The sequence below is a fragment of the Neolamprologus brichardi genome, chromosome 22 (assembly GCF_056152115.1).
Source record: "Neolamprologus brichardi isolate AB-2024 chromosome 22, ASM5615211v1, whole genome shotgun sequence".
NCBI lineage: Eukaryota > Metazoa > Chordata > Actinopteri > Cichliformes > Cichlidae > Neolamprologus > Neolamprologus brichardi.
Window position 1 is genome coordinate 12015583 of NC_142124.1, and position 14115 is coordinate 12029697.

The 14115-nt window shown below is 40.8% G+C and overlaps 1 protein-coding gene across 1 annotated transcript; it reads left to right on the plus strand.

Annotated features, from left to right (window-relative positions):
- Positions 1-91: 91 nt before the first annotated feature.
- Positions 92-12650, plus strand: prrt1 (proline-rich transmembrane protein 1). Its single transcript, XM_006788064.3, has 4 exons — positions 92-495; positions 3615-3952; positions 6790-6981; positions 9658-12650. The coding sequence occupies exons 1-4, from the start codon at positions 477-479 to the stop codon at positions 9832-9834; spliced, it is 726 nt and encodes a 241-aa protein (XP_006788127.2). The 5' UTR covers positions 92-476; the 3' UTR covers positions 9835-12650.
- The last annotated feature ends 1465 nt before the right edge of the window (positions 12651-14115 follow it).

Consider the following 14115-nt stretch of genomic DNA (forward strand, 5'->3'; position numbering starts at 1 on the left):
AGGACAAGATGTGTGAGGGAGGGCGGTGAGAGAGATCCATCCAATTCAGAGACTGCCTCGTTTGTTGAGCTGTAATGGGATGTTCCAGCCTGCTGCCTGTGCGCGCTGCCCGAGTCCGAGCTGTCGCTTTAAGACAGCGATAGCTTTGTGTCTCATTAATTCAATGTACAGCGACGCGTTAGCGGAGAAACATTATTAGACTGCCCTGCGCGCACAGAGAGGAGAGGAGGGGGAGCTGAACGGAGCTGTGCGCGGTGACAGAGCCGGGTTTAAAGCGACAAAGGAAGAAGAAAAAACACCTCAAGTTGTTACTGCCGCTAAAGAAATAAAGATGAAAACATCCTGAGGATGGGCTGCACACGTTTGGATTAAAAGTCTGCATAATCTCGCACTTGAAGGAGGATTTTCACCACCAACTGGAGTAAAGGAAAAAAAAATAGATCCGATCAAAGGAGGCGGACAGAAGATCTGAAAGCATGTCGTCAGAAAAGCACGGTGAGGCGTTTTAATTGTCTGAAGCACGAAGGCAGATCCAGAGCATCGGCCTATATATATGTGTGTGTTTTGGTTTTTTCTAGTTTGCTGTCATCTGCGCTTTTCCCAGCTGCCCCCTTGTCAACCTCTCCATCCGCTTTTGCTTCTGCTGTGTCTACAAGATGATGCACCGCTGTGTGGGTGCAGCTTCGGTGGGGGTTGGAAAAAATAACCGCAGGGCCGTGGAGACTTTAAACTAATATCATCAGACTTTCTGTGTGTATCTGCTGAATGTATTTCTTTTACATCTAGTTTATTTTCATGTTCAGATTTTCTTCACTGAAGTGAGCTTTCACATCTTTCCTGGACTCCCTGTTCCCTATTTTTCCTCCCCTCTGTTATATATGTCTCACATCATTACGCACTGGCCTACGTCTATAGACAGGATGTGGGTGTCCTTTGCGCGTGCACGCCTTTAACAACCATTTATTGCTCGTGAACCCGAGCCTCTCTTCCAAAGACACACACACTTTAATCCTTCCACTTTCTAATATTTTAGAATTTGAAGCACCAGTTACTGATGTTGCTGGTGACCTGCATCTTTCCTCTTAAAAATATTCAAATAAACAGTAAAACTAAGTAGATGATGACACCTGATCTTGCCTCAGGAGTGTGAAGAGCATAATGTGGAGCAGGCTGTAAACGTGACCGCTGTCTTGTGCTTTAATCAGATCTGAGAGGCTATAGTTAAACAATGGATGGACATCTGCTGATGCTCAGAAGACACTCATGGGAATGCAAAACCATTAAAAAACAGCAGGGATGTTAATGTGTTCAGCTAAATGGGTGTACAGGTATTACTTAACTGTTCCAAGCTTCTAAGTAGCAAATGCATCAAGAAGAGAGTATTACAGGCATTTTGCTGATGACAGACAGACTCGGCTTGAGGGCAGCATCACATTCAGGTGTCCACTGCCACAGCTCTGTGCGTGCTTCTGGGTGAATCATCAAACATTAACGTGGCCAGTCACACCTGAGCTTTTCCCACAGCTCAAAATGTCTCAGGTTGTAACTCAACAGAGAAAATCAATATTTCTGATTAGGTGTGTTTGACGGCTTCTGGTCAGTAAAATCTGCAGCTGTGGGCGCTGCAGATTGACTGCGACCTTAAAGGGACACTTTACCCCAAATCAGACATATCCTACCTCGGGCCTTAACCTGCTGTTTATTGATCTCAGCTGTTTTTAGTGTGACTTTTTATGATATCGGCACCAAACCAGCTCAGAAATGCTCACTTTACTTGGAATAAAATGCAACCAAATGGAAGATAGATGGATGCTACAGATTCAACTTTGCAGTTTTATGTCCCAGTGATCACTGATTAAGGCAAATTTAAACTTTACTGGCCAAACAAGAGTCCAGGGATGTTTCAAGATGGCTGCTGAGCTGTGAGACATTACAGCTGATCTGAGAGAGGAAGCCATGAATGTTTAAATGCCGTCACTCTGTCACGAGCCTCGCCTGGACAGGCTGACACTTTCATGCAGCTGGCTGGAGTCGTTTGGGAGTTTCCGCATGAAACTGCTCACATCAAGATTTTCTTTTTGAGTAACCTGGTCATTATTTCTGTGAAGAGGTGCTGCTGCTGTTTTTTTCCCCAATATAGGCTATTTTTCCAGCATGTTGAGCACCACAAGGCAGTACTTTACTTCCATTATATCCAAGAGAAGAGGAGCATTTCTGCACCTGATCCCTTTTGGCACGTGCCAAAACAACTCAGATGGATAAATTAGATCTACATTTGATTTTGAGGTGTACTGTCCCTTTAATGTTTAAGCATTACAGTTTAATGGAAAGGGGGAAAAATCAATATATATTTGATTAAAAAACTATTGATCTATAATGATGGCTAGAATTGGATCAGTAGCAGACAACTTGCTTAAGACAGTGATCTATTCCTGCACAGAATTCAAACATTAAGGCAGAAAATGGAAGAGATTTAATTCAAAAGAAACATTATCATTATTTATTCAGTGAAATAACAGAAGAAAATGTGTATTTTAGCTTAAATCTGTTGTTGAAGTGATGACAAAACACTGTGCGTGCTTGCATTTTGCAGAGTAATGATGAGCGATTAAATGAACTACTCGGCTTCAGTGTGCCCACAGTTTTATTTCTCTCATCTGGATGCAGGTCGTTGCGCTATTAAGATCTTTATCATAAAGAAGAAAATAATGTGACGTCTCATGTTATTTTATATGGAATTCAAGTTATAATTGCCAAAGATGCTGCACACACACTCTGATATATTTTCTGCTCATCACATGATGACCTTTCAACGGTGTCTTCCTCCTCGTGCTCGCTCCTTTCCCCTCTGTCTCTGTCTGGTCCACTTCCTGCTTGTGACAGGGTTGGGGCCTCTTACGTAAAACCGGTCCCCCGAGCGCACAAGTCGTCATCCCTCATCACCCAGCTTCTCTCCCGCTCGCTGACACTGCCTCCTGCTCTCCTTCTTCATGTCTCATCAAATCCTCCCTCTTCTATTCCTCCATCCATCTCCATTCTTTTTTTTCTTCTCCTTTTCTTCCTCCTCATGTCCCTGTCAACTTGGATTATCTCAGCCACCTCCCCGCTTCGACAACGCAACACCCTCTCAGTTGTTTTCAGTGTTAAGCAAACACAAAGGGAGCAGAGGTGTGAGCATTAAAGTGTTCAGACGTCCAGAAGCAGACAGATGCTTCGGGGCGTGTTTCTCGACACCTGAAATGACAAATTTCTGCTGCTAATAAACTTCTTTGTGAAGGATAAGCAGAGAAAAAGACCTTTCTTCTTTTCCTTTGCCTCAGTGAAAATGCCAATCACTGTCATCATTAGCCTGCGCAGGTTGGAAATGTCAGGCTTTGTAGCTGCTTTTTTAAGTCTTGCTGAAGAGCTGTGCTCCGTGTAATTGTTTTTTTCTCCTCCTCGGCAGTGAAATAAGACATATTAGAGCCAACATGCAAACACACGTGTAGCCGTGCTCGAGTTAGATAACACGCTCTCGCTCTTGCATCTGTTTCTTTTATTGTTCTTCCTCTGCCTTGTCTATTTCTGACTGCTCACCTACCTTTCCTCATCTTTCCTCCCTCTTCCACTCTCAGGGCTCGATGACTCTGGCCGTCAGACCATGCAGCCTCCTCCGTACCTGCCCGGCCCACAGGACCCCAACATGCCCCAGCACCCCAACATGCCTCCCGTGCCGGGCACCCAGCCCAACTACCCTCCTCCGCCTCCTCCTCCGGGTTCAGAGGGATACCTCCAAGAAACTCAGTTCCAGTGTGCCCCGATGGGGCCTCCGGGAGCCCCGCAGGGCTACACTGTCCAGACCCAGGCTCCGGGAGGCACCATGGCGCACCCTCCTGTGGGATACCTCCACCCGGGCTACCCGCTTCAGCTGCAGCCGTGCACAGCTTACGTTCCCGTCTACCCCATGGCATCGGTGAGTGAGACACAGCCTTGAAAGATTTCACAGCTCTGACAGCAGGCTGCAACAGAATTAAACCTCCACACTTCTTTCCGGCTCGTTTAAAATTGTCCATAATTCACTCCTCAGTAAGATCCACTAAATGTCATTTGATGGTTATTATGCAGGGAATCAAACGTTCTTCTGTTATCTCAGAGGCTTGTCTCTATCTTCAGAGAAAATGCACATTTTGTGAAGTAATTTGCTCATTTTCTGCTTCGTTTGTGGCACCTGCTGTTGCGTCAATTAGCTGGACATTTATTAATCAAACGATGTCTCTTTTTTCCCCCACGTAATCAGCAATAAATGTCTGGAAAGCTCAGTCAGAAAAAGGAAAATTACAAACCTTCTGATTTGTTCCAGCGAGCATGTCTTTATTTATCAGGCTCGTGTCCCACCAGCCCACAAAGAGCCTCACGTATGATTTTAAATATTTTTAATGATGATGAATGATCATTTTTAATGATTAATGATGCACACAGCAGTGTTTCGAATAAGCTCTTTGGTGCTGCTTTCATTTCATTAATTTTGGAGGGTCAGACAGGGACGTAAACATGCAGGCTAATTCTGCACGTTGTTGCATTAATAGGCTGAAGTAATTTGCATTGATTGTCCTTGTACTTATATAAAAGCGTAGGACATTTTTCAGGCTAGAGGACATGTGGTTTCATTTTTGTGTGCAGCTTTCCAGCAAAAACAGGCTGACTGTGTTTGTTTGATTCTCATAACAATCGAGATATTTCTCTGAGCTTTGAGGCTGACGGGTGAAATCGGTACTTCGTGGTAAAGTGTGCTTAAAGTGAAAGATCGTCTGGAAGCCACACATAAATTATAATACATGAAAGCTGACGTGTCAGTTAATTAATATCAATGTAATCAGTTAACCCACATTACATAAATTATACTGCTTTTTTTTACACTCTAATACATAACTGAGTGCGTCACTGAGGTGGAATATAAATGCCAATACAATATTCGTACATTACAGGAGCCGTAAGTTTGAAAAATGAGTCACAGAGCAGCAGTTCAAGCCACTAAAATTAATTGAGTTGGCAGATTTTAAATCAACTCATATACAAAACAACAACAACAAAAACGCAACAAAATCTTTTGTTGCGTCATTGTAAGGCTTTTTTAAAAAAAGAATTTGTGCACAAATCCTTCATAAACAAGACAATTAGATTTTAAGAGAAGCTAATTTTGCATAAAGAGATCCATATTTTTTCTTTGGGCTTTGCTGCTGCTTTTGCACAGACACACGATTATCAGCAGGAATAACTGGCTGCACAGGAGATGTCCTTCACAACAGACGATGCCAATGCGTAAGAGCATCTTATGACACTCAAGCTCGGATCTGGGTTGCAAAATACTGTGAAATCATTAGAGGAGCATTATTCCAAATTATCAAGACAATAATTTGCGTGCATGAAATTAAAAATGTCCCCACATGGGACATCAAGGGCTCTGCAGATCGAAGAGGAATTTGTATGTTAAACAAAGGAAGTGCAGTACAACTGTAAACTAACAATATAGTTGATGACTGCAGGGAGGAACTAAAACATGTGCAGCACTAAATAAGTTTAAACTGAAGTTAAAGGCCAGTACTTGCAGGTGGAGGAGGGGTGAAGGACAAGTAGAGCTGCTTCTCTCTGTATTGTTCAGTTTCTACTGTTTTTCTGAGGCTCATTTTTTAAAAATAAAACAAGTGCCGTGGTTTCATAAATTTAGCATCTCTGACAGATGGGGATATTTGAGGGGTCAGAGGATGATAAATATTAAATCTTTTCCTGTTTTTCTAATTCTGCAGCAGAGTTTTACCTCTCCAGGTCTCATCTCACTGTCCTGGGAGCTTCGGAGTATTCTAATATATTAATAACAGTAATGACAGGAATGAGACCATTTGAGCAGACGACATAAGTCCTTGGTTGAACTATTACGCTTCAACATCATTTATTTTAAGGACCAATCTGTACTCTTTGCCCATTCATTGTTGCTGGAGAACACAGTGGATTTTTGAACTACAGCCACACGTTCGTCCATGTTAATAGATCAAACAATTTATATTTTACCCTGAACTAACATCAAAGTCGTAAAACGAGGCCTCGGAAAGAGACTGTGAATCATCAGACATCTGAAAGTGCAGCTGTCCAGCTTCCCGTCGGTAATTTCTTAAAAGCAGCGTGGGTTTGAATGCGAGGAGAATAATATCGAGAGCAAAATCTGCACTGCAGCACAAAATCACAAAATCCTTTTCCTTTTTTTTCCTTTTTTTAAAAAATGTATTTCTGTCTGGGCTGCTGAGCTGATAAACATGCACAGCTCAAGCAGAGCGAATTGTGATGCGTTTCTTGCAGCTAATTGAAAAAAACCCAAGTACTGAACATAATTTTTAATCCCGACAGGCTGAAAGCGGCACTGCACTCTGATATCTCGTCTCACAGCTAATGGTAATTACAGATATGACTGTACGGTGCAGGAGGCAGTCACGTCTCAGCTCCGCAGGTGGTTTAAAATAAAGCTAAAATTGTCCACTTGGCATAGAGAGCTAATGTTCAGTGCCTCGGCGCCACGATTAGGTCGCCTCCAACGTCCAACTGTGAGAAATTCATTTAAATTAAAAATGAGACAATCAAAAATCCGAATGCCCCTTCTGACACCAGCGATCCTAGCAGGCTCGCTGCCCGGCTGCTGTGCCCTTCTTCACTCACATTAGCGTGTTCCTCTGTGTTTTGGTGTGGAAAGACCTTTGCAAGCTGCTGGACTGTTTTAAAAGCACCGCTCTCCATCTTCTCCTCCTCTCTCTCTCTGTTCAGGGTCAGCCCTACATGCCGGCTGGAGGAACTCACCCGGGGATCCCACCGGGCCAGATTCACCCCATGCAAATGCCACCGAGCATCACCCTAATGGACCGCCGACCACCGCACGACTACCTGCCCATTGCCGTGCTCACCACTGTCTGCTGCTTCTGGCCAACAGGCATCATTGCGATCATCAAAGCAGTGCAGGTTAATGCTGCTTCATAGTCTCCTTTTCATCTGTGGCTTTCATATCGATATAATATCACCTTTACAGATGACTTTGCGATGAATTTTCACTTTAAAGCCATTTTATTTGCAAACGCAGACGCTCCCATTTAAAATGATAAATGATAGAAATCCTGCAGTTTTTCTTGTCGTCCTGTAAAATAAGACAAAAGCTTTCAGTGACTTAAAGCTCTTTCTTTGCACGTTAAAACAAGACTCTATAAAATCAATATTTAAGAGAATATTTTACTTCCAGTAATTTCTCAATAATTTCTAGAAACAGCCGAGCAGTGAGGTTCTCAGTAAACAGAACAGGTATCTTTCTTGCATTTAAATGTTTCATATTATCATACAAATTGTAATATTTGATAAGCAGAGCAAATAAAAAATAACGTTTTTAAATTATGATTTTATTGATTGAGGGATAAAAAGCTATCCAAATTTATTTACATGCCCTACATTTTTTGAAAGTTAACTAGCCTTCCTGAAGAAGGATAAAAGATCTCAAAAAGTAACACATTATGCCACAGTCTGAAGAAACACACTTGAGAAACAAAGTCACTGACATCTATCAGTCTGGAATGGGTTACAAAGCCATTTCAAATGCTTTGGGACTCCAGTGAACCACGGTGAGAGCCACTGTATACAAATGGAGTAACAGGAGTGTCCAGCCTACCTAAATTACTCTAAAAGCGAATCGACGAATCATCCAGGAGGTCACAAAAGAAACAGAACAACATCTAAAGAGCTGCAGGCCTCGTGGTTCTCAGTTAAGGTCAGAGTTCAACAGTAAGAAAGAGACTGGACAAAAATGGGAGAGTAACATGGTAGGGTGATGGTCTGGGGCTGGGTTGCCTCTTCTGGACTCTGGGCTTGCTGTAATTGATGGAACTGCTGTCTACCAGAAAATCTTGAAAATCATCAGTTTACACCCTGAAGCTCAAGTTTACTTCGGTTATGCAGCATGAGCCAAAACAACCCAGAAAGTTCACCTCTGAATAGCTCAGAAATAAACAAAATGAAGGTTTTAGAATGGCTGAGTCAAAGTCTGGATTTAAAACGATTGACATGCTTTGGCATGACCTTAAACGGGCTGTTTGTGGTGGAAAACGCTTCGATCTGGCTGAATAAAAGCAATTTTGTGAAGAATCACTGTGTAGATTCCTACACAGTGATCTGAAAGTCTTACCACCAAGCATCACACACACTTGATTAAAGTTCCTGCTGCCAAAACCAGTTATTAGGTATAGGGTGCGGTTATTTTCTCACACAGGGCCAGGTAGGTTTAGCTAACCGTTTCCCTTAATAAATGAAATCAGAAATGTAATTTTATATTTACTCAGGGTATCTTTGTCTAGTTGTTTGATGGTCTGACACATGTAAGTGGGACAAATATGCAAAAAACTAAGTATTTAGGAAGGAGCCAAATATTTTTTCACTGCACTGTAAATATTGCATTTTGTGGAACTATTTTAAGCTCTGAAAGAATACACATTTGTTGATGAGCGAACACCTCAGTAAAGGCAACAGCAGAACTGCGTATCTATGGCTTTGACATGTGTTGGTTATTGAATGTGACAGAAACTACAGTTTTCCTCAGACCTCCACGTCAAAATGTCCAAATTTACAGCAGAACTACATCATTGTGTGAAAAATCTGTGGTACATCTACTGCGGTGGTCCTGTGGGTGCCTACTTCCATCTTTTATCTACAGTCTGTAGGGGATGTCTTGTGTATTTTATTTTTTTGTAATTCGTTTTTGGGGCAACACTGGAGCCCTTAGTCGCAGAAGAATGAGATACTTCACACTTTGTGACGCTACAAATGAGAAAACTAGATTATCTCAAGCTTTGACGTATATTTTAATATAATTTTAATAAGTACATATTAGGCATGTGGAAAGCACATATATAAAAGTTTTCAGGCAAAATTATTTTATCTTTATCTTTTTAATGGGTTGTGAATTTAAAAAAAAAAAAAGCCTTCCAGCTGCATGTGACTGTCAGGAAAGATCATTCATCCCTTGACTGTTTGTGTCAAAACAGGCTGTGGCTCTTTCTTCCTGCCAAGATAGGATCTGAAATACAGAAAATGACGTGGCTATGAATTTACCAACTGCAAATCAGGAGCCAGTATTTTGTGATTCATAATCATACCAAAAAAAAAAAAAAAAAAGCAGATGGAAAATGTTACTGCGTGGATTCACTGATGTCACTTCTACATCATCTGCATCAGCAGGCGCAGTTTATTTCTCTTTTAAATGCTGTTTTTCCGTGCAGGTGGTGTAAAGTTAGAGCTCCGTCTGGTGACTTTCATACTTTTATGTTGCTCTGTTGTATATCTAATGGCAGACTGTGCTGACCAACATGCACTCAACAGACCACATCATTACGTAACTGCACCATTGTCAGTGCAACGGGACAGAATGGATTTTTTCCTCTGGGCCTGCTCAGCTGGCTGCGCGCTGAGCTGATCTGACAGGGCATGGACCCACCGGTCTGAGCTCTATATGATGTTATAGGGTGTTACTGCACATTCAGCCTGTGCTGCAGTGAAATCGATCCATTCATGCTGTTTCAGACTCTCTCCTGCTCCCACTCGTGTATCTGCTTGTTGCGTAACACATTTTCGAATTTCTCCTCCCTCCTTCTCACTTAGGTGCGTACGGCGATAGCCAGAGGGGACATGGTGACGGCGGAAATAGCCTCCCGCGAGGCGCGCAACTTCTCCTTCATCAGCCTGGCGGTTGGCATCGCCTCCATTGTGCTGTGCACCATCCTCACCGTGGTAGTCATCATAGCATCGCAGCACCATGATGACGACTGGGAGCCGTAACTCTACTATTAAGTCCTGCTGGGAAATCATGGCCTGTATTAACTAGCTAACTCTCAATCATTATGAGGATGTAGAAGCATTAAAAAACTGCTGCTGGCCCTCTGCATACAGCCACACACACACACAGCTCTGACCTAACCTGCCGCCATCACACACTCACAACCAACCACAGCTGTCGTCCAAATGCAAGCAGCTGTCAAACGAGGCCCAGCTTTGCTGTTATCACAGCGGCCGCTTAATATTTACACCCAGATATGAGCTGCAGGAGGGAAACAAAGCTCCTTGCATTAACAATTCATGTGATGCTGATTAATTTATACGTCCTTCACTGATGTGTTTGGATGAGAGGATAGGCCGCTGTGTGTGTGTTACATATTTTAGCAGCAAAATTGACCAAGTGGCGACCCCCACGGTTGATGAAATTTCAGACGCCTCATTTAAAAAAAAAAAGAAGGTTTATTTAGCATATTTAAGTCTCGCTGGTGCAGATATACATGTGTTCTCTTCTTTATGCGTGCCATGTGGAAGCAGTGTTGATTTGCAGTGTAGAAGTGTCAGAGGGGATAGTCGATGTACATTTATAACATGCCAAATGCAGACTGGACTGACCAATCAGAGTATATATTTCTGTTTATGTATTATATCGACACTTATCTGTTTAAAATGATACTATATGAACTATGTGTTATTTATTTATAATCTGAAATTTATTCATTTATCCAGTATTTACCCATGCATCGACTTTGTCTGCTATAATTTGCAGTATATCGCTGTTTTATTGAATTTGTCGGACTGATTGAATTGGCCTGAATTTGATCTCTTACCACTATGATATTGCACTTTGTAGTAACAGGACGAGATGATGCAGCTGCTTACATTTATAGTTTTTACAGTGCATGAATATAAATCTAAGCTAATGGGCTTTTAGTGCAAAAAAAAAAAATGCTGCTGCTCTTGGGAACATTTCCCTGAAATAAATGTGTGCTGAAGTATTTTTCAAGATGTCAAAGAAGCTACTGTCAAAACAAGAAAAGGAGACAACTTAGATGATAAGTCTTTAAATATTAGGTTTGCGAATATAGCATTTTAGAAGTGTGTTAGCCTTTTTTGTGTTGCACATCTCTTGCTATTTAATCTTTAAAACACTTTTTATGAGACTTAGTGCAAAATTAGAAGAATGAGGCAACATAATCCTGCATGTCATCCTCAGTTTGCTTCCATTTCTCTTAAATACTAAGGCTAGAAGTGTGGCTCCTTTAATTTTATCTACAGAGTTTGTTTTCATGCAATTCTGTGGCTCCACCGTTACTGTGTAAACTATAAAGTCAGGTTTCCGGGGTGGTAAAATGAATGTTTCTAGTGTGTGAGAGAGGAAAACTTAATCCCTGTGTTCTATTGTAGCACTTTCAGCTCTATCATGTTACCTTAGATGAACCTATGACTCTCTCATACTCTCTTTCTCCTCTTAGCAGTTATTGGACCTATTAACATATCTCTGTTGATCCCTAGGATAACAATATTCCAAAAAAAAAATTTTTTTATAAAGATATTAACACAAATAGGGAAAGTTTATAATTTGATAATTACCTAACAGTTTTAATATTATTATTTATATATTGTTTAATACATTGAAAAACATTTATACTGATATTTTTAATCTGAGACAGGAATTTAACCCACAATAATTACTTATTTTACAAATTCCATGTTATTCAATCCTTTTAGGTACATTTTATTTATTCTGTTGCATGTAAAATGTAAGTAACAGGAATAAAACAATAACAATTTGAAGCTGGAACAAAAAAGAACACTAAACCTAAACAGGCTGCTAATCGCTAACACTGTCGTTGTTTTGAAACTGCTTTAACAAGTTAAGATTAAAAATGCTATGTGATTCCCAAACATGCTAGAGGAGTTGTGTTTCAGCATTTAAAATGGATCAGCATTTTAGAGAATGAAATATCTTTCCTGTAAAGAGTTTCACTACCTGTGGCCTTGAGATATTAGCTTAGCTAGCTTAGCACAAAACCTGGAAAAGAGCGGGAAACTGCTAGCTATGTCCAAATGTTTCAAAATCTGCCTTTAAGCATCTCTAAATTTATTTTTACACTTTCTTCTTGTATTATATATAGTAAATAGATGTAATGTTCTAAGTATTAAGCTTTAGAGATGCTAATAAGTGTATTTTTTATTATATTTTGGACTTAGCTAAATTAGCTCCCCCTCAGTGCTAAAATATGAGCGTCAGTATTCTCATCTCATCTTGTCTCATTCTCTGCATGAGAGCTAAATAAATGTGTCTCCCAAAATGTCAAAGTAGTTTCTAAGCAGGAATAAAAATAAAATTTTCCTCTTAAGACTCACATTTTCCTTTTCCCAGTGCAAATACAAGCCCAGTCAGTATGGTGACACTGAATTAAAATCAGTGTTAAATGAAACACAGGGCTGTTTAGTATTATAATTGCACAGAAGGCTCTGGCAGTGAGTGTGCTGACTGAATGGAGTCACTCCTAGTTTGTCTGCTGCTCGGCTGCATCTTCGTATGCAATCCTTTCTGATGGGATGAACTGCAGCTGTTGGCGCTACAGCTGGGAAGTGTGTTCCTCATTTCCTTTTCATTTCTGTGTTTTGTTTTTCGGCTTGTAAATGCAGCGGGTTGCTTGTTCAAAGAGCCAAAAATTACCGTGTACATGTGGTTCTCTTGGGGTTTATTATTCTAATTATGTTCATGGCTGTGCTGCACATGCATTGGTTGTTTCTGACTTCAGTTGTTTGAGTAATGAATAAAACAATAATTTTGAGCTGTGAACAAGAAATCGACAAAGACAGCGTCTCATTCTTTGGGTCTGTTTTTCACCTCTCCATCCTCTCGGTCTCTATGGCATCTCCTCTCTCCCTCATCACTAGGATGCTATTTATAGTTGCCCCGGTTTTCTGCCTCTCTCTGTCTCTTTTTTCCTTCCTCTGTCAGAACATGGACTACAGTGTCTCTTGCTATCTTCTGTTTAATCGCAGGATGTGCTGCAGGTTTTGGGCTCTGCACATTAAAATTAATAAACCTTCCTTAACTGTTTTACTGTATAAACATGTAAAATCATATCACATCGGTCACTTTCATGTTGTTTCCTGGCCATCTTTCTTTTTTTTGCCTCTTTGGTCCGGAATGGATGAAAAAAGACTCATTATCAAACCCACAGTTATTGAAAACATGATTAATAATTATAAATGGATCTTTTCCCCTCTGGAACCACTACAAGGTTGATTTCACTCCCTTTCCACACCATTAAGTCTTTGGACAGTATTTTGTCGTTTTGCCACCACAGTGGACGTTAAATCCTACAATCAAGATGTGAAGTGCAGACTTTCAGCTTTAGTTCAAGGGTTCAACTGAGCTATTTTCATATGTTCAAAAGTAAATGGACAAATGACTGACAAACAGTTTAAAGGCCAGGCGAGACCTGAGTTCAAGTGACTTACAAATAAAAATATTTAGCATTAAAGCTGACCAAGCTTGTTAGCATTAGGTGATCCACCCTCTCAATTCAATTCAGTTTTATTTATATAGCACCAAATCACAATATTGGTTGCCTCAAGGTGCTTTATATTGTAAGCTAAAGACAATTATGGTCACTTTAGGCAACAACTGTTGTTGTAAATAAAAGTAAAAGCACGAAAAAAGTGAAAGCGGTGTCTGTATGTGAGTTCCCATGAGCTCTCAGTGTATATACAGTCCTGTGGTTCCTCTTAGTTGCTGTCTGAACCAGTATGCTTCTGGGTTTCCCCCGACTTTACTTTCAACCTGAATAGTGCAGATCTCAAAGCAGATTTCAGCTCCTTCATTTCACTAACCTGACAGCGAGAACCAAAAGAGTTACAGACTTGGAGAATGAGTGGGTGATAAGGAGGGCTGTGACTGAAACACACCATCTGCTGGTATAAAATAAAGACTTAGATGAGTTACTGAATGGATCAGAAGTAAGCTAACATTTAAAATGAACTGAATAGAATGAACAATTTACCCAAGAAAATCAGTACATTGCATGCCCTCATTAACTAGGGGTGACTTATTCAATTAGTTCCTTTCTCTTGAGACCAGAAAGTAACGTAAGTCACCCAAATATTTTATCACCCCCGCTTTTGTTGTTGCTTCCCAGACTTATGCTTTCTTTCCCGTCAGTTTCTGTGTTCATGAACTGCTTTTATGTACATATGTCTGTCAGCCCCCCTCACATAAAGTCCATAAATAGTCCCCATTTGAAGATTTCTTACATTTTAGAAAAC